This window comes from Loa loa, assembly GCF_000183805.2.
Source record: "Loa loa unplaced genomic scaffold supercont3.49, whole genome shotgun sequence".
Lineage (NCBI taxonomy): Eukaryota > Metazoa > Nematoda > Chromadorea > Rhabditida > Onchocercidae > Loa > Loa loa.
The window spans coordinates 206,930-228,167 of record NW_018108229.1 but is presented as its reverse complement, the minus strand read 5'-3'; the positions used below and the strand labels follow the sequence as shown (position 1 = coordinate 228,167).

The 21,238-nt window shown below is 35.6% G+C and overlaps 3 protein-coding genes across 3 annotated transcripts in view; 2 read left to right on the top strand and 1 right to left on the bottom strand.

Annotated features, from left to right (window-relative positions):
* LOAG_05241 (degenerin unc-8) overlaps positions 1 to 4,320 on the top strand; it is a gene marked incomplete at its 5' end in the record, with an annotated part of 5,686 nt that extends 1,366 nt beyond the window's left edge. Inside the window, 14 exons of the mRNA XM_020446796.1 lie at positions 276 to 358; positions 602 to 763; positions 866 to 952; positions 1,033 to 1,263; positions 1,563 to 1,720; positions 1,851 to 1,939; positions 2,202 to 2,299; positions 2,359 to 2,433; positions 2,516 to 2,608; positions 2,709 to 2,826; positions 3,102 to 3,309; positions 3,413 to 3,488; positions 3,779 to 3,845; positions 3,940 to 4,320. Of these exons, the coding sequence (XP_020302907.1) occupies positions 276 to 358; positions 602 to 763; positions 866 to 952; positions 1,033 to 1,263; positions 1,563 to 1,720; positions 1,851 to 1,939; positions 2,202 to 2,299; positions 2,359 to 2,433; positions 2,516 to 2,608; positions 2,709 to 2,826; positions 3,102 to 3,309; positions 3,413 to 3,488; positions 3,779 to 3,845; positions 3,940 to 4,145 (1,751 nt within the window). The 3' untranslated portion in view covers positions 4,146 to 4,320. The remainder of the gene's footprint in view (positions 1 to 275; positions 359 to 601; positions 764 to 865; positions 953 to 1,032; positions 1,264 to 1,562; positions 1,721 to 1,850; positions 1,940 to 2,201; positions 2,300 to 2,358; positions 2,434 to 2,515; positions 2,609 to 2,708; positions 2,827 to 3,101; positions 3,310 to 3,412; positions 3,489 to 3,778; positions 3,846 to 3,939) is intronic.
* A 946-nt stretch (positions 4,321 to 5,266) lies between these two features.
* LOAG_05240 (3'-5' exonuclease) lies at positions 5,267 to 11,901 on the bottom strand (the record flags this gene model as incomplete). Its single annotated transcript, XM_020446795.1, has 10 exons — positions 11,817 to 11,901; positions 8,653 to 8,888; positions 8,114 to 8,266; positions 7,632 to 7,886; positions 7,230 to 7,382; positions 6,865 to 7,008; positions 6,514 to 6,735; positions 5,981 to 6,061; positions 5,718 to 5,866; positions 5,267 to 5,624 (listed from the first exon to the last, which is right to left on the bottom strand). The coding sequence occupies exons 2-10, from the start codon at positions 8,857 to 8,859 to the stop codon at positions 5,267 to 5,269; spliced, it is 1,722 nt and encodes a 573-aa protein (XP_020302906.1). The 5' UTR covers positions 8,860 to 8,888; positions 11,817 to 11,901.
* Positions 11,902 to 19,965: 8,064 nt separating this feature from the next.
* LOAG_17204 (latent transforming growth factor beta binding protein 4) overlaps positions 19,966 to 21,238 on the top strand; it is a 4,219-nt gene continuing 2,946 nt past the window's right edge. Inside the window, exons 1-4 of the mRNA XM_020449866.1 lie at positions 19,966 to 20,111; positions 20,327 to 20,409; positions 20,806 to 20,902; positions 21,007 to 21,210. Coding sequence (XP_020306553.1) covers positions 19,974 to 20,111; positions 20,327 to 20,409; positions 20,806 to 20,902; positions 21,007 to 21,210 — 522 coding nt within the window. The 5' untranslated portion in view covers positions 19,966 to 19,973. The remainder of the gene's footprint in view (positions 20,112 to 20,326; positions 20,410 to 20,805; positions 20,903 to 21,006; positions 21,211 to 21,238) is intronic.

Sequence of the window (21,238 nt, the reverse complement as noted above, 5' to 3'; positions counted from 1 at the left end):
TATATTATATATTATATAGGCAGTGCATTCTTCTTCCATGTTGCTGCTCTTCTGCGCCCTCCATACTCATATTCTTGTTCATTTATATTAATTTTCTTAATAAAATTGTGATTTAAAAGATAGACTGCTTGCAAACTTCGTGTTGAACAACGACCAATAAGTAAATCTACAAATATATGGGAAAATACTGATGCAAAATTACACCAACAAAAAGGAGTAGAGAAGATGTGCGTAGTATATCAGTGCCATTATTAACTTAACAATTATGTTTTCAGCACCCTTTCCTGCAGCAACTGTATGCAACCTGAATGCCTTCAAAAACAGCGAATTGAGAAAGTACGAAACAATTTCTGAAGGAGTGAGTTTATATTATGGTATACTTCTGATTATATGTATAAAATTTTACACGAATGAACCAATGAACACGGTGTTTAATTGGATCTTACCGAAAAAGAATTTCAGGGTATTAGGTACTTCAATTTTTGAATTTCATGCTGAACTGGAATATTCAAGTGAAAATTTGAAGATTTGCATTGATTTGGCAATTTGAGGACAATTTTGAGCCTTAACATGTTGGCTTTCAAAAGCTTCCACATTACAGCTAGACATTTGGGAAGAGAGAATTAATCATTATAAAGGTTCAACGACTCATTCAAATACTCCGATGAGAAAAAGACGTGAAGTTAGTTATGCCCCTGTTTTTGTTCGATGTAATTGTATGCAGTTACATGATCACTGTGTTCCTCAACGAAATCCTTTGCTGGTGAGGATTTTAACGCTTCGTTCTCCTTCTGCTTAAGAACTTTTCTCTTTGGACAAGGAAGTTTTGCATATACAATGTTATTAATGGTCTTGATAATTACAGAGAAATGCAACAGTGTGCATATGTTTCGAAGATATAAATACTGGTAATATTTGGCCATGCTATCCCACAATCACGTGGACAGAAAAGGTGATATGTATTCTTCCTCAAAAGCATTTATTTCTGGAAAAAATTGAGTGTACTCAACAATACTCACATGAAATTTACAGCAATGTTTTGATTGCTCATTGTCGAAGACATGTGATGATCCAGATCGGCCTAATTCGACCACCTTACAATCAGCTAATAGCTACAAATGCTTGTGCCAATTTGTTTCCAATAACTGCGTCATCGTGCCGAAAGATGATATCCGCTGGTGGGATCCGAACAACTATACCGTCTTAGCAATCACTCAATCACCCATCACTTCTTTGGAACTTGCCGAAGCTTTTGGCATGACTGTTTGTTTTAATCGGAACTTGCTTTCTTGCAATTATTTACCCTCTTCACTATCTAATGTCCCATACTCATAATTGCCAAAAAAGACGAGTTGGTCTGAAGTATCGGCAGCTTAACCAGTTCATCTGGACGGAATAATCAAACGATTGACTTTATAAACCTTCTGAATCCTATGATACCAATATACAACATATCATCGTAGATCATTTGAAAGCTACGCTAGAGTGAATGAACAGATAATTTTATTCAATTTGACATAATCGATGAAAAATTCTAATTTCGAAAAATAATCTATTTGAAGGAGAGACAAGATCCAGCTGCTATGACGGCCAAGGCGAAAGAGAACTTAATATTTATGGTTGCTGCACTGTCATTTGAAATACGTCGGAACTTATCCTATACACTTGAAGAATTTGTACTTCGTTGTTCATTCAACAGTGAAGACTGCAACCTCGAAAGGTTTGTTTTAATCTTCCGTTTATGAAAATTTTTAATCAACCGTTGTCGAACATGATCGCTTACATAAGAATTTATACCACAGTTTATTTTGAAAAATAAAGCCATATATCTCATAAAACTGTTTCTTCAGAGATTTCAAGTTACATATGGATCCTGAATACGGTAACTGTTACACATTCAATTTCAATGATTCTGTTGAACTGAAAAACAGTCGCGCTGGTTAGTATCACTGTTTCAGCAAGCAGCTTTAATGATATCATAATCAGCTTGACAGTACAATAGGGATATTATTGTTGGAGGCCATCCATCTGACCTTGCATTTTACCATAACCGAACATGTTGCTGTAAAATCAAAGAAAATCATGGAATGACCGCTAAAGAAAATAACGTCATTAAGGATTTCTGTATGTGGAACCCGTTTCCAGCGGATCATTATATATATGGAGGAAGTGAACTGATGAGTTTGGTAGCCTATTTTTAGGACCGATGTATGGGCTGCGTCTATTGTTGAATGTAAATCAAAGTGATTACTTGCCAACAACCGAGGCAGCTGGTGTTCGACTTGTTGTGCATGAACAGGTAATTGAAGAATTGAATGGAAAACATGATACGACAATGAAACATTCGAATTCTTTCAGGATCAAGAACCCTTTCCGGATACATTCGGGTACAGTGCGCCAACTGGAGTGGTCTCATCGTTTGGTCTGAAAACGGTTAGCAGCAGATTATTGTGAAAATCGTGATTATCAAATTATCTCATGCAGAAGGCCATTGTATCGAGCATCCATGTTTCAGAAGGTATTACATCGCCTGGATGCACCCTATGGAATGTGTAGTGATACGTTCAGGCCTACTGGTTATATTTATGCGGAACGTTACTCACCGGAGGTCATGTTTCATTAGTCAATTAATCTCAACTTTAGTATCTTGAAGCTATAAATTGTGAAACAAAGCAATAATTTAACTGATATTATTTTATTCATTTTAGGGTTGCTACCGTAATTGCTTTCAACATACAGTACTAGAGAGATGTGGTTGTGGAGATCCACGATTTCCCCTACCTTCTGACGACTGTCATCCATGCAACGTTAAAAATTCTACCGAACGTGAGCAGAAATAGCTGTTTTGGGAAACATTTTTATTTGATACCGAACTTTTGCGTAGAAACAAATAAATTCAGTGCTATAGCAATAGCACATAATGCGCTTCATTATTTTGTCAGTAATGGTAATGGATAAAGTACTTGGCACTAAAGTGACTCGATCAATATTTTTATTACTTCTTTCTCGAAAGACTTTGACGAACAGAATTTCTGCTTTAATCTACTAGACGAAGTGCAGTTCAAGTCAACCAATACCTGTATATTGTGTAAAACTTGTAGGTAGTTGCTTGCGTAACTTTACTCAACACTCTGGTGGTTTCCATCATATACAGCAAAATTGTGAATGTGTGCAACCATGCAACGAAAACGTCTTTGAAACAGCATACTCCGCAGCTTCTTGGCCAGCGAAAAATTTTATCATTGGTGTAGAATGTCCAGCCGTTGTCGACATTGCAAATGATTCCCGAGCTTGTACGGAATACTATAGGTTCATTTAACTTGTATTCTTTGTTCATTGTCTTTGCCAAATGTCTGTTATCTCTCAAGCAAGCTTTTGAAGTAGAGTTTTTGTGAAAAATATATTAATTTAGAAAAAATACAGCATACATCGAAATTTACTACGAGCAGCTCAATTTTGAAACACTTCGCGAAACTGCTGGATACTCGGTTCGTTCCAAAATTTCTCCTTCCTGTTTCTGAATGTTTAGCAATGTTTCAAGTAGTAAGCGTTAAAACAAGAGAATACGCATTTAATGACGCTGCATCAACAAAACTAGCTCACAATTGTCCCCAGCTACTTTCGGACTATGCGACTTTTTTTCTCAAGTTCCATTAGTCCAACTTTCTTATACCAGATGTTGTTAACACAGAATAACCCTTCTCAAGAATCAATCGATGATGGTTTTCGCACCACAAGCTTTAAAAATGCAGACATGAATATGAAAGATCTATTTCAGATTGTGAATTTATTCTCCGATTTTGGCGGCAATATCGGTCTCTGGATTGGCTTCTCAATCATAACAAGTAAGCAGTGAAACCCCCGCTTGTATGAGTTATCATCAGGCATTAGAAAAAAAACCTTATCAGCAAGACATTAAACCAAAAACTGATTTTGCAGTGATGGAAATTGTTGAATTAGTGTGCGAAATGTGTTACTATTTGGTATACAGACGGCCGATGCAGATGGTGCGACGTAAACAACGGGATACAGTGCTAATAAGACGCCAATTTCGATTTCGTACTGATAGCTCCTCTGCGTTATCGACAGCAGCAGATAAATCATCATTACCCACTAAATCAAATTATAACATGCTACGATGTTGACGCAATTATCAGCCATATCCATCAATTACTTAACGGATTGTGCCATAATTTTCATTTTTGACCTACATTTTCTAGTCATTCTAGTTCTCTCATCAATTATTCCTATATTACCACTACACATTTCTGTAGCTTCGAAATTTACTTAACAAGCAACAAGCAGTAAACACGAAATTTCCTCTACAAACGTATTAATACAACTGATTTCAAAAGTCTTTGCGCTGAAAGTTCGAAAACTATTTCCACTAATTTTCGATTAGAATTAAATCAGAGTATTGATGGTTTTTTCTTACAGCCTTAAGGAAAAAGTGTCCGAATTACATTATTAAAAGATAACTCATAAATGTGCTATGAATGTGGTAAACACCGAAGAAAACTATTTTTCATGTGTTAATCAAATCAGACAGAAAGATAGGAAAATAACACGATGTAGCAACAGTTACAAAATTAAACTGATCGGCATGTTCAATTCATAAGCCAAAGATTTGTTAAATAATTTCAAGCTTAAAAGATTTCTTTCCTTAAGGACGGTTACGTCCTTACTCAAAACTTAAAATCGAAATTCCCAAATTTATTGAAGCTTTAAAAAATAAACTTGGTACTTGCGGACAACAAGATTCGAAAAATCGGAGATAGAATGGTACGCATGATAATTCTGGAATCCCCTCATCACATCATCCACTTCTGATCGCTTACAACAAAAAAAAAAGTGGAGAATCTGTATCATAATACCTTAATTTATGCAAGCAGCGGAGTGGACCACTACTTCAACTGGAACTCAAAAAAAAATATGAAAAGGTAAAGATGATACGTACGCATATAAAAGAGATAGAGCAGGAAGCATTGAGTAATACATGGTAAGAAGGATACCGAATATCAGGTAGACATGACATGAGTCATGGAAAAAAAAAACTGAAAAATCTCTGGGAAGTAACTGGAAAATATGAGCTATAGCAAAATTTAAAAAATAAAGGAATACCACGAGGAACAGTGCTCTATAGTATTACTACCGTAAATACCAGCATACAAGTTTCAGCAATGTCACAGTAAGATGAGCATTTCATTACTGGTCTTTTTGAGTGTAATTTAATTAGATGACCAATTGGTTAATCAGTATAAAGAAGTTAACTGTCGTAGTACACACTGAGAACATTGATTTCGCCAGTGGAAAATGTCTGCGTTGAGGCATCGCTTACTTGTCGCGGTGAAAGAGTATTTGGAACGACGACGCTGCTGACAATTGGTGTTGCAACCCCTCTCCTTGTTGACCTAAATGGTGTGGTCGTACCGTTGGTTTGGAATACTGCCGGTGGTGGTCGATTTGCATTCGGTATCAGCCCTTTCAGACACTTCTCCTCAAAGAGTGCCAAAAGATGCTTTGGCAAAATACCACTCATCATACGATACAATACCGTTACAAGACAGTGCGCTTCCTCAACCACAGTCACTAGAAAATCCTCCGTTATCGGTCTTAGACCCCAACTGAAACAATTTTACGGGAAATACTTTATTTCTCGAAAAAAAGCATCATTAATTAATAACATTTCAGATACAGATAGATAATAAATCTTGAACCTTGGCGAATGACTGAGTTTCCTTGGCGTTGTATCTGACATCATAATTGACTGTGGATAGTAAATCCTTTGAAGATTTCGGAAAGATACTGTATGCATATCCGTCAAAGCTTTACCAAATTTCTCATGTTGCAATATCGCATGGGCTACCTGTCACAGAAAATTGAGCCCAAAGATCTTATCGATTTTGCAGTCAACTACAAATTAAAAGTAAAACAATTCACGTGGTCTGTCACTTGAAGTAGTATAAAAATACGAACTTACCTGGGTATCGAAGATTTTTCTAAGATTGATGGCATAACGATGAGCAAGCAAAGTGGCCACTCTCTTGGCGTCATGAATTACCTGAGAAACTAAACATGTAAGAAAAGTTAACATAGGATTTACACCCATGCTTCAGTTGGCAAATTAACTACCAAGACCAATCGCACAATCAGAACACAAGTATAGTCTCTTAATGATGGTATGATCGCACGTTGGAAGAGTTGCGCATTGATCTTGCAGAAGACGTTTATGACGTTTGCAATCAAACCCAATCCACCGGTAGATAATCGATTAGGAACTACTTGGACTTCGCAGGTCAACATGAAATAGCAAAACAGTATCTTCTATGCTTCATTAAAGCCTTAAATTATTAGCAGTTTGATACTTCTCAAACACTTCAATTCTAGGATGATGGAACCAAGTTTTGTGTCATTTCTGTATCACAAAGTCTAGTCATTCGAAATGATTACAAGGAACTCCGTGAAATACAAACTAAGGATTACAAAATCTCTATGAGGTACAATAAAATATACCTTAATAATTTTTTCAGATTCTAAAATTTCCTTAACACCACTTTCTAGTAATATGGTGTCACTGTGAACAACATCGAAAACAACGATTTGCGTGGTCGTTGCCAATACGATCAGAGACAGGAACTCTTCTCCTTGTACGCCAAGGATAACAGTCTTGAAATCAACACCAACAACTCGTTCTTCCATATTATCAATTTCCGCATTTATCGATGACACCGATTCCTAAAAAATCCTTCCACGAACTTGACTATATTAAGTTACAAAACTAAATATTGCGGTGACAAAGTTTATAAATATTACTGAACAGATGTGCCACAGAAAAGCTAGAGGAGTGATAAAAAGACTCGGTACCTGCGCAGGTTTCAAGGCTTTAACAAGATTGATTCGATTGATAGCATTATGATTTAGATGGCTATTATTATTTTCAATTTCTGAACTTTCAGTGGAGCCACTTTCTGAACCATCCTCTGAAGCGCGATTTTTCACAAGCGAAACCTAGTGAAGAACGAAATTTAAAACTAGAATCATATCGTACTCGAAGAAAATTTTGATGGAAAGTAACGACAAATGATTACCCTAATAATTCCTGCTAAAATAATCACTCTATTAAAGGGCTAAAACAGTTCAATACACCAAACAGCGAGCAAGAAAAAAATTCTTGCATTTTTAGCTAAACAGCAAGCAAAGTAAACGACAATTTTCCTCGCAAAAATAACCTTATTAGATCTAATGAAAAATACGTTGCGATTAAGCTTCAAAAACTGCAGTAATTCCTTCGGATTGGTTGCTACTTCCTGTCTAATGGTATGAGAGAAACGATCGCAAAATTTTTGATAAAATGCATCCATTGGTACCGGCTGTTCATCATTCTACAAATTGGGATTTCTAACATGGATAATGCTTTCATTTTCGGTTTCAAAAGCACAAAAGGATTTGTTTTTTCAAAACCAGCTTTTTTACAATTCCGCAAGAAAACAGATCATAATTCTTCCAGTGTTCAGAAATTAATAACATCCTAACCACTATTAAAAAGTAAACCATAAATGACCATCGCTTTCAACTGCGCAATATTGAACTGCAAAATATTATGCTTTAAATTTAAAGGCTATGGAAAAAACCTGCTCCACAACGGATCTAAGATATTCAACAGCCGCTTGTTTGGCTTTGACACCAGCTAAGGGTTTTCCTTCATCATCCAATTCAATACCAGCATTACTAGGTTCCGGCATATTTTTCAGCCGAACTCGATCTCCTTCAACCACAAAGTGATCACTCTGCGATTGAAGGAACTCGCAGAAATCCTTTAGATGCCTACCAGATACCAGACGTACTTCAGGTGCCGCTTGTGAACGATGACCGAGCAAACTTTTAATCTGCAAATGTATTTGGAATAATCTAAATGAACAGTCACTAAAGCATAACAAAATTCCTAATGTCTCAAAATACTTACTTGAATGTGAGCAAATAAAAATATGAATTCAGTCTCTGCAATCTAAACTACACTTTTTTCAAATTATGGCTGATATTATAATAAGAGTGAAAATGACTCGTTGTTCCCAACGGAGCACTTTTGCATTTATGAAAAAGTCGTGTAGTAAACAAGACATTCCTGCAACTCCGGTCCAAACTTCTGTAGTTTTGTTTCAAAAAATTGCACCGCTTCCTTCACATAATCACGATTCCTAGTATTTGCAGTTGCTTGCAATAAAGGATTATTCTTCACTGTCATATCACCAAATCCATTTAAACAAACCTAAAAAAATCAAGCTTTTTAAATCAAATGCTTAATGTGAAACTGCAACTAAACATTGGAAAAATCAAAAACAAAGAAGTGACAAAACCATTACGCACGAATATGCCTACACGTTCATTCTCATTTAGAGCTAAGTAAAAACATGGAAGTGATTTTTAAGTAAATTAAAATCAATCGATCGAAGATCAGCGAAAGTTGATAACTCATAAATATAGGCTAAATGAAGTCATTGTCAAGAAGGCATTAGTCAGTTCAACTACCGCCTATGCAGAACTTATTTCGTTACCTTAAAAGAGAAAATAAATATAATGACTCTGTATGCCTAATGAACCTTTACAAAACTGTTTGGAGATCGTTATACTGCATTAAATTGATTAGTGATTTACCTGATCACCTTCAACAGTAAACAGCGAAGGATGCTGATTAAGGAAATCGGTGAGACCTTCTTGTGTGGTACCAACCGCATTGCGCATTTCTGCCGTGAAACCACGTGCACCGAATTGGCAGCTGAGATCATGGATTGTGCGCCGACCATTCTTTTGCATTAAATGGTCCATGAAAAACAACAATGCCATATTCTTCGCCTCGTCCATTACACGACCACTGAATCTCTCTTTTTTACCTGAAATACAAGTCCGATTGGCTTTAAAACGATATCGCATCGCTTATTCAGAAACTACATGTGCAGGAATGCCTGTTGCAGGAATGCCACGACTAAAAGCAAATTACCACAGAAAGCAGCGCTTTTCGAAACACCAAATGTACTCAAAAAACATCGTGAAACTATAAATGAAAGATTGAACATTCTCTTCGTAGAGAAAAGTGAGCAACAGTTAACAGCATTATGAGTCGAGCGATTCACAATCTAATTACGGATAGAACAAGCTTTGAAAGAGAAAATTTAGTAATAAATTGTATGTGCAGAAGCGAGTAGAGCGGCGTTCTTCGCATACGTGAATCACAGATGTTTAAACTAATTTTCTGATAGATTCCTGAATTTGTAGGTAGATGAAGTTCGAAACAGTAATTCCTGCCAATGGCTAAGAGGTCCTGTTGATTATTGATTATGAAATGAAATTTTCCAACGGGTATGGATAAAAGCGGGCGAAATAAATAGATGAGCAGGTTCGCAAAAGTTTTTAGCGAAACTTACACAAAAATACCAGCTGGCGGAAGGCTAAACAACTATGCGACGAGAAAGTAGGAAAAAGAAGAACAAGGTTGATAAGATGCTAAATGATGAAAACGAGGAGTCGAAAAAACACAACAAGGTAAAACGCAAGATTTATGAAAATGATTTTCTGTCACTGTCAATACGAATTCACGGAATTAAAGGTCAACGCACATTCAAGCTCAATTGAATAGAAGCAAGTTAACCGAAATCTTCTACTTCAGTCCGGATGTCATCATTCACTTCTTAATGGCCCAGCAAAATATTTTTTCCTAGATTATATCACCAGTATCTCTTTGTCTGCTCGATGCTTTAAAATAGGCTGATCACCTCAGAATACTACGATTTAGAAAGAAAAATAGGGGTATCTCTTAAACTGCGAACGCGTCAACAAATGAAATAACGAACAAATAATATTACAGCTAACACGTCTAAACACACCTACTTAGTTCAGAATATTTTGCAGAACTTCGGCACATCTTACAACGGTCACCTTGGGATAATGTTCGAACCATATAATCACAAACAACAGAAGTAGCAGATATTATAAAACTTGTAACCCGAAGTAAGACCATCTCTTCAGCTACTATTAGTAAATACTCCACACAGTTTAATTGAAAATGTTGTTTTGGAGCTGCAGCACTGATAAAGAAAATACTGTCGATATTTCGTGGAATTCCCACAGCAAACAAAGATACTACAAGTGTTTCACTGGTAACAATGCAAAAAGACTGACCAATCAGCGTTTAATATTTACTTCACTCAATAAAAATAATGCATTACGGTCCAAAAGCAAGGCTTTTAAACCGATTATGTGCAAGAAGTGGAATTTAAAGCAAAATTACAGCAAAAGGTAGCTTGAAAATAACTGATAAAGGCAAGAAAAGTGTAGACAAAAAGATATGTTGAACAGCGTCCAAGGATTAATTGAACGAATTTGATCGTACAAGGGAACAAGCACATAAAGCTTCTACATAAGCATTGGAGAACTTAGACGAAACATGTGCTGTCTAAACTTTGATATATTCTTTACAAACAATCCATGAATTCGTCTTGAGGTTGTTTCTTGTTACTGTGCGTCGTGAAAACACAAAATATTTTTATAATATAAAAATACATCAAATTTTATTTTTGTGTTATAGAAATATCTCGGGCGAATTAAATAAATCCATAAAGGAAAATTTTTGGTTGGTTGTTTATGTTATAAAATTGTTAGTAGATAAATGATTTATTTATTCAAACAAAAGTATAACAAATATTTTCCTAATTCGAATAATAAATCCTCTTGTTTAACTCGTTTAACCATGTATGCAGACTTGCTTACTCTGTATTGGAAACCTGCCAGTTCTTCCAAATTCTTCCAAACATCTTGTTATTTTAAGCATTCTTGATATATACAACTCTAACTATATAAAAATAAGAATAAAGGTAAACACCTATTCTATCTATCCGCTGGATATATATCGTCTCTCTCAACTGGCCCGCAAAATTGTCATTATTTCTGAATAAACTGTGCTATTGATTCTCGACTCTGATTTCAATCAAATAAAACAACTTTCTCAACAAGCAAAGGAAGAACAATCTCCCAAAAATCTGTGCCTATAATATTAGCTTGGCTGTCTAAAAAGGAAGAGTTTTCCATCAAACCTTTCTCAACACTGTTTAACTGTGCCTCAATCAAATCAACGAAAATGCCTTTCGCTATACCGTGAGAGCGTTAAAAGAAATTTGCAGTTCAACCTATCTCATGACCATGCCCTTATCTCAGGCGCAAGCTGAGATTAAACTCATTGAAGTGATTTCTCGGGAGTCCACTACAAAGACGCACTGAAAATTTCTAGTCAACTGTCCTTCACAAAAAGACGGACTGAGAACAAACTGATCAGCGTATATCAGTTGCATATCAATATCAAAAATCAAACCCATAAAGCTTTCACGTGTTCACATATTCAACAAAGCCGCGTTTCACTAAACATTTTCTCAAGATTAGAGACAGAAAATAATACAGTGAATACAGAAATTGGAGATAGAAAATAATACAGTGCAGTCCGTCCAGATAAACAGTTCGTGCAAAATACAGTTCGTCCAAACTCAATGCATTTTGAAATTCCCTCCGACCTCTAACTGGATACTAATACATACAACTGATTGATTTTCAAGTGCCACATAGTCCATAACTCCTGAGCACAAAAGTGAATTACAATCCTCGACAATATGCTCCATTAGAAAGAAGAGAAAGATCCATTAGAAATAGGAAGTAAAGAAAGTGAATTCACAGCACAAACGACGAAGCAGCACATCGTACGCACAAATTTCTAAATGCCCGTCAAACTGAAAGTAAATAAATAATCAGTAAACATGGTAACCCAAACAAATCACCTTTTCCGCACCGATTGATTGAAGAATTTTCACATCAGTTGCAAATGTAAAGGAACTTTGATCAGCGAATCCCCCAACTTACTCGTATTTTTCTGACACGCTGTATGTAGACTTTATATCATTTAATGATATTAAAAATAGTCCTGTTCTGCATCGCATTTTGAACAGCATTGAAAGTTAGCCTGCAAATAACGCTTAGCTTTTCACAAGATTCATTTGAAGATCAAAAAAAGGAAATACCTGCACGAGCTGTTTATATTACCGCCTTTCCCCACTAATAATTCAAACGATTATTTTTCGTGTTTTTCCACACTCATAATAGCTTTTAAGATGACAGAATGTTTCTTTAATTAATTAGCACTGACTTGTCTTTCATGGGCGGCATGACAACCTTTTCATATGGTCTGCAGGGTTTTAAAAAAGACACAAGAGCTCCAAATCTTTATTACTACAACTCTACCAAAAACAAACACCTATTATTTACAACGTAAACTAGTAACGAAAGCATAATTACCGTGAAATATCATGTGGACTAAAATGACAATCGTCACGTCGCAATAATAACCAGCAAATCGACAAAGTTCCAAGTGGATGATAAAAACCGGGAAAGAATTTTATGACGGTAACAGTGTGGAATCATCTGTTTCTGATATCGATTTCTCATAAAATGATTCACATGCCCACGGTTTCAAAAAAAAAGAAAAAACTTGAGGGATGTGACGTCTGATGACTTCGCACTACTACACTGGTTTGATTTTTTAAGAAATCTCTAGCTTCCTTGTCTGGCCTTTTTTTTTAAATTTGTAACTACTGCAAGATAGAGTGTATCTCATTCATAAAATCCTCTACCACTTCATTCCAGTGAGCATTTGTAAACGATGATATTCAAGAGAAAGGACAATAGTCTATGAAATGAAACGTTCATTAAAATATGCTAAATTATTGCACGATGTTAATATACATTTGCACCACAGTAGTTACCAATGCGAAAGTAAGTGATATAATAGTTACGTATCATCCTTTTCAATGTAAATCAAACTTGAACGTATTTATGTAAATCACGCTAAGAAAGATTTATATATTTGACTCTATATTCAAGATAAACAGTATAAAAAAGGTTGAACGAAATATTCAATACGTAGAACTTTTTCTATGTAGAAGGATACTTTATGAACAACATAGTACCGTTTTATTTTTGCCTAGTGAGAGAATGATTCTATGAATTCAATGATTTCAAAGCAATTAGGCAGGAAAAGATAAAGTTAAGGAACTTAAAAAGGGATTAACGTTCTTTTTAAACGTCATAAATACAACCCCTACTGGCATAAATTCTCTATCTTTTTATAAATGCTACATTTGCTCACTTTGCACATCTCTGCTGTCATTCAAAGAAAAAAGGCTAATGCAATAAGCTATGATAATTATATATTTCAAGTACCTAGGAGAGAATGGTACAATATTATTTGCAAAGGTCTTCAATAATTCAGACGAATTAGATAGGACAAAGATAGAAAAGCAACAACACAAAGAAAGAACAATGTGAAAACTATGACGCCATACGAGATGCATAATAAAATCGATGAAAATACACAAAACAAAACTCCAGAACTAAGGACTTTGCAAGGGTACTGGAAATGATAATTGAAATGATAATCGTCCAGCGACAAATCAGTTTTTACTATCCTCCAGCATTGCTATCCCGGAAGCAAAGAGATAAATCAGACGACCTTCATTTTTTAAATTAATGACAGGATTTGCGCATTACTACAACTATTGCAATATCAATGTAGCACATGCGATATATGTTTGCCATTTAAGGCGTCAGGTGATATGACTGTGGATTACGGGATGAGTTCTCATTTGAAACATAATTAAAACTTACCTGGATAGGACCACAAGTTTTCTATATGCACTTTCTAATGCACGCATTTTCTCACAGTACCTTTCCTGCTACGCACTGCGCATGGATTGATACAGACAAACAGTAGGGTCGACAAAAAAGCAGAGGAACTCGCCAGTACTTGCCACCGATAATTCTGGACACGAAAAGACCACAACAGCTTCTAAGCAATTCAGGGCTGATTAGAGGCATATGAAGAGGACGCAATACTCAGTTCCCTCTTACTCGCCTAATTCTTTCTTTCACCAGGATAATCAAATTCTGCTTCCCGATTAGGTTAGAAATTAACGATACTTGCACTCGACTATCCCGCTCCCAGTTTCCTTCAGTCACCACCTCTGCTTTGAAATATGAAGCTGCTTGTAGCTTAGAGTTCCAGTCTTTCAAGGTTCATTCCTAGCCAGATATAAAACAGATGGTCCTAACAAAAATTGATAAAACAGAGTCATGTGAAGATAATGTAGAGAATCACGAAATTCAAGTCTCAAAATAAGGTCAATGATTTCATTTTCTTATGACAGTAATCGCTCAATTTTGCACAGATTGCTGCATTTGTAATAAGTTAAATGGTTAAACTCCCAGATTCAAGAGGTATGCTTCATGCCAAAATTTGACCGACAGTCTCATCAGCAGAAGTGATGATACTGAATGTTTTTAATGTACACCAGCAACATCCTGACTAACTGATAAATGGCTTATTTGAAATTTGAGAGTCACCCTAAGGGGCAGCAGTGCACTATCGCTAGAGTAACTAAAATTTTATGAAAACTGAAATTCTACAAGTCAGTCATGTCTTGGATGAACTTTAATAACAGACCACCTGTAATGGGTGAACGATAAACAGGACATGGAAAAATTGATGTTTTGGTATATTTAATTATCCTTTCTTCATTCTAACTTCTCGTTCTCATGTTTAACATTGTTTAGGGTGCAAATCACATCAAAGGCATTAAGAATATCGTAATTCCGAGAAGTGAATAGCAAATACTAGGATATACTTGAGATACTTCGAATTACTCAACTAAGTTAATTCACAAATCAGTTCTTTACACAGATAAGATAATGTAAAAAATAATTGAAGCTAAGTTTCTTCTGAAGAGATGAAGAGATTTAGTAAACAAAATGAAACTCTGTTTCCTGTTTCAGTCAAGAACATATTCTACGAAAAATACTAGGTGCGTTAATTACACAACATACACTGTTCTGTCACGATAACGTTATGTCGTCAGCTTGACACAAAATAACAAGATGAATGATTTATACGAAGCAATTTAAGCGAAAAATTTAAAGCTTCTAGAGGACGCAAGCAGACCCAAGAAAAGTTGGAACAACTGATAAAATTACTTTTTTGAAAGAACCACCGTCTTGTTTGAATTGTTTGATAGATTAAGCACCAGTGAATAGTTAACGGTCCTCCTCTTCCACTTTCACAGCAGTCTTTGTCATTATTAATAAATTAGTTTTCGCATTTCTCACGGTCAAACTGTAAAAAAAAAAAGTAACCTTATTCTATCCCATTTCGAAACAAAAATTATACTGGATATATATCTGAACGAAAGCATTGTTGCTATTACTGCAAACATTAAGCATGTCATGATATTATTTTACATGATTTCAAATATCAAGAAGTCCACGGAGCAAACTCAGTCTGTAAGCCCATAGATGAGACAGTGCAGAAATTGTGACGTTAAGAGTAGCAACAGCAATGTTGGAAAACCTATGTTATAAAAGTGATACATTGATGAAGATTGATCCTAAAAACAATGCCAAAATTATACAGAGTGCAATATGCTTTTTTGGGAACAACATAATTTGCACTATGTTTACATAACGCATTACTTTTTTCTGTTTCTTTCTCAGAAATTCTGTCCAGAAACCAATTATCTTTAAGCACAGATAACCAGTTATCTTTAAAAGATTAAAAGTATTTAAGCACATTATGTAGATGCGTGGTGTTATTTTATCAGTTGCACAACCAGTCTTCTGTCCTCTCTTACCCAATTTAGCATCTCACTCAGGAAAAATCCGTACGACTTATACCAGACGACAATCGCAAACACCCCAAATAGTCAACAGCCAATTTTCTTGCTTTTACTCAAATAAGAAATTATCCATAAATTCGATAAAAAAGGAAAACAAAAAACCCCATAGTCATGACTGTGAAAGCTCGACAACAATTCAGTCAGTTTTCATTTAACAGTTTTCGCGAAAAACAAAGAAAAGTTAATGAGGAAGGAAAATGATAAAGAATAATGAGGTAATGAGGAAAATGATAAAGAAATAATGAAAATAGTTGAATAACAATGGAAAAAATGAAGAAAAATTCATGACTCTAGAAAACATTCATGATTTCTAAAAAACAATAAACGATCGTAGATGCTACCACAATCTCTGTTTTTATTTATAGAGTGTAGATAAATTTTATTTTTATTATTCCATTTAAAATGTCCTTTTACGCGAAACTTGCATTTAAAAAGGAAATGGTCATATATCTCTTGCTCAATCAAAAAAATTAGGAAAGCATTGCAAACAGCTGCATATGGAGCTCTAATCAAGTAACAGTACCAAAAACGCGATCCTGAGAAAAACGTCTGAATAAAAATTTTTTCGCGTACCAACTTCTGCGATTCTCTGTCGTTCACTTTTCAAGAATGGTTTTTGTAATAAAATTTCTTTCACTTTGTGATTTATTTCCCTAATTCAGTGGGAGAGTACGCGTGGCGCTATAGGTGGTAAAATTACAAGCATAACCATTGGCAAATGACATTCGGCTAACTCACAGTAATGTTAGGTTAAAGAGTGCAGAGCAACAAGAACCATATATGAAAGAAATTTACAAACATATAGGAAGGAATTATTAAGCAGTGTTCATCGGCTTTCCTCTGGTAAACAGCCCGTTTTTCCCAAAGTTACATATTTGTCTTAATCTCACCAAGTATTGAATTGGCTACCACGATTGATTAAGTACAGTTTCAATTCCTAAGAAATGCTGGAAAACTGAACGAAATCATCGGCTATCAAGGAAATATGATAATGAATGAGGAACAATATGCTGTCCTATTACGAATATTACCAAAATTCAAGTTTATACAAATACTTTTGTTCCGCAAACAAAAAGTTCAAAAACAATAATTTACGAATCACGGACGAAAAGACAAACCTTCATGACTGCCATAATTTACTCACCATCACTGATGGTACGTAATTATAATCGCAAATTACCACAATTATAATCGCGAGTGACCCCCTCCAATTAGGCATACGTTATAACATCCCCTCTTCAGTGCAGTCCTTTCCTACTCCATTCAAACATGACGCCGGCATTGATTATTTCTTTTCTGCTTCATTCACATGTACGAAATCCGCCATGTCCTACCGAGCCTTAAATTTTCTTAATATTAATGTTCAAGTGACCATAAACAATCGATGATGATTACTATTTCGCTGGAACGCTGGAAGTGTTTCGGTTATCAAGCCTTATAACACACAATCCGAAAGCAGTGACATGCGCCCGCTTTATCAGATTTTTCGTGTACTATCTTGACAGGTCCAAAAGATGGAATTCTTTTGCATTAGAATTTGCGAATTAAAAATATAATGACAGTCCCACCAGTCAAATGAACTTAAATCCTCCTAAACCATTGAAAGGACAAGTTCACAATAAAATGAAGCATTCGATATTGCACATCGTTACTTTATATGTTTTCACAACAAGAAACGAACTTTTACTCCATGCAACGAGGTTAAGATTTCCGGTATGAGAATGTTTGGGGTTTCGTTGTATCAAAGTATCATCTTTATCACAAGACAAAAAGTGATTACATTCATAAAACAGAGCATTCAAATGGCAGTCAAATAAAAGCTGATAATAATGTTTATATATGAGAAATATACGACCAACCAATTAGTGGAAATAGTAGTGGGACGGATTCCAAATGGCAAAGGAACAGAAACTTTGAAGTTGGATGAAGCAGGAGGTTCACTAGTTTCTCATGGCTTATCATCATCAAAAAACTTCATCACCAAAGTGAAACGTTGCATGAAATGCACCGGCATGATTGATAATGCTAAATGAAGTTAATTAGATGAAAGTAAAAAGTGCTAAAATTCTTAAGTGAGCATAAATCGACAATTTAAAATTTGCCTGTTGGAAGAACAGAAGCCCTGCCAGGACTTGCTAATCGACAGCAGCAACAGTTGCACAGAATTAATATCAATAAAATTATAGGCGAAATATCAATAAAACAGGAGCTACTGCAACATTCCAAATTTCTGCTAACCGTATAGCAAGATATAATGGCAAAATCTTACCGAGCTCACCAATAAACTATCCAGTACATGTTCACTGTTACTAAGCAGCCCACATACTCGGTTTCAGTTCACTGCTCTTGGCATTACTAGGATGTAGATCAGAAAAAGAAATAATTTACGACGAAGCAGTCATGCTTTCTACTTATCTGATGGATATCAGATAACACAGAGTTATGACGAATATCAGGCATTAATGAGCAATACATGGGAGAGATACTTGATCAACTTCTCAATCTGAAATAATATACGCAAGCAGTACAAGCGGACGACATTAAGACTTATCCAGGGAAAAAGGAGGAATGGGATGAATGAGTTTAGCGTGCATTGATATATCACAGGTCCATTAAACAGTCCATCCAATCGACGTCTAATTAGCTAAAATTTTAAATATTCTTAACTTTGAAAAGCCATCGTACCTGTTTTTAAATCCCATACAGCTTGGAAATCATCAATTTAATGTGTTAAAGCATGAATCAGCAACTGCAATTTCCTCAACAGTTGATGCAAAGTCAACCAATACATAACGTCAGGAAGAGGAGGGAGCAAAAAACGTATCACCATGACAACTTTGATCAATCTCTGTAAAGGGTGTTACCATCTTTGAATGATTATTGGAAAATTATTAAATCCATGCTGTTGATATTTTTTGATAGTAACAATAAAATAAGATAAAGTACAGATACAGTGAATAATACACGTCCCATTTACGGAAGCCCAGATCTTACTTTTTGTTATGGGAGATGCATATATTTCCGGGTATCGTGGACCCGTTTTTACATTTAGAATTGATTTTAATTAGTTCAGTCAATGTATGAACAATCACAATGTGCCTGTAGTACCATGCTTTACTGCACAGTCCAATTAAAAAACAAAAAACCGAAATCTCAACAATACTGCACACATCACTGAAACGCATTTGCATGTTCAGTATTCAACATACACCCATAAAAAAGTAGTGCACATAGACAAAATCAGTACACGTATGTGTTGTAGACAAAAACAGGCTGTCACGAAACCGATAAGTGGTAGGACGGATGCGATCTAATGAGGGCTCGCAACCGGACGCCATTCTTCCTTACCACTGTCTTAGAATGTGTAATCTCGAACCTGTTCTAGAATGTTCCATGCCCAATTCTCTTCCTACTTCTTCCCTGCATTCTGTCTCTTTCTCTATCTTCTGCAATAGAAATTTTGACACTTCGTCTCGGTATGAGCGAAAGGATGAATTAAGACGGGGAAGTTCAGTTGTTTGCGTCATCTGAAGGGAAGGATCGTTTTGGGTTCATCCGAACGCGATATAGATCAGAAAAGAGGAATTCAACCATTGCTGTAACGAAGGCTTAGTGAAAGGGAAGGATTTGCCCACCTTAAGGTTAAGTCAAGGAAAAGCACAGTCTGATATCAACGTGTCAGAGAAATAAATGAAGTTTAACACCGCATGCATGCAGTTCACCTAGTGAGGGTTAGACGACAACACGGAGTATGATTTAGAGTGAGTCCGCTTGAATCCGACGTGAGGCATTGACCGGGAAATATGAACCGTTATCTTACAATAGGTATATGTAAAAGAAAAAAACAAGTCACTTAGCCCTCCTACTCGCCCGCAAAGCTGTTTGCACTTCGGTTGCTAATTAATCATTCAGTACCTGTGTGAACGTCATTTCGCAAATCATATCGTCGTCTAGCGCTGTTCCATTCCCACTACCTTTTTTGCTTTTTATCACTGTACAATTAAAATACTTTACGTTATGCTATTCGTTACTGTCTTTCGAATGCTATCATTTATTGTCAGAACATATTACACCAACTGATAATGACGATATTTCCAGCACAATACGATTATACCGTGCTAGAAAGATCATCGTTTCAGTTGGGGTCATATGTTCATATAGTTTTAGCGTTATTGACTTTTACGACTTCTTTGTATTATTTACTGCATTTCAGTAATGCTAAGATGTACAAATATTCAAGGTTTCTTATCTTTCTCTATGACATATTGGATGTTCTTCATGGTTACGGTGGGATTCGCTGCATACGTTGATAAGTGTAAATACTGCTCGCTTGTTGTGGAAACATTCAAAGCGGTTTGTTTCATAATGGCTGGTACTATTCAAAACTGACAAAGTTGCCAAGTGTTATTTGACATTTTGACAATGTAATATACGTCCCAGGATGTTGGGAAGTTTTTTTTACATCAACCGCTGCAGATTGTTGGTTTGGTGGAGAGGGTTGTCATTTAAGAACTAATTGTTTGTTTGAGATAGATGTTATTTATACATAAAACTGGTCTATTTTGCAGGGTATGAAAAAAACGGAGAATCAGCACTTTGCTGGTGGAAATACTGATTGGGAGGAGAGAAAGTTAGGAAAGTTTTCCAAAAGGTTCGTCCATATTTTTAGAATTTTCCTATGTCAAAATTATTTTGGATAAAATTTCTACTTTTAATAGCTAACTTTGGTTGTGTCACGTTGTGATGTTTAGGCTTTGTGAGTACTTTCCAAATCCAAGTGAGCTTTTTGGTATTCTAACCAAACTTGTCCTAGTACAGATTGTTTAAAGGTTTTCCGCTAAATGTAAAAGACTAGTTCGTGGAGTCATAGTTTACAAATGTGTAAACTAATAACGGAGAGTGAGGAAAATCGATTAATATTCATAAAGTTAAGGTAGTTTTTCTGTGGACTTTTTGCTTTTCTTTCAAACGGGAATTTTTACGGTAAAATTTGGGGATTAAATATTTACTAAAAGTTTATAGCTCTGTATAATCTTTGTTGCTTTAGTGAAACAAGATTGGTAGAGGTTATGGAGCATTTATGCAAGACGAAATATTTGGATGATTCGGATGAGTTTAGAAATGTTAAGGATGTCGAGTTCAAGGTATCTGAACTGCTACCAGCAAAATTCGATCAGGAAAAGTACCCATTTTATTTGAAATAGTGTATGTTTCTAAAAGAACAAAATTAATTGTAATGATATTGCAGTGTCAGCAGTTAGTTGAAGAACATGAAGAAAGCATTGAAAACTGGTACTTTCACAAACAATTTTCCAACCCTGATTTCCTGAAGTGGCTTTGTCACGAAAAGTTGCGATTATGTTGCGATAAAGGGCATTTTGGCACAGATTGTAAACCTTGTCCTGGTATTGACAAAGGCCTACCAGCTTGCTCTGGTCATGGATCCTGTCAGGTTTTCTTTGATTATCCACTGCCGGTTT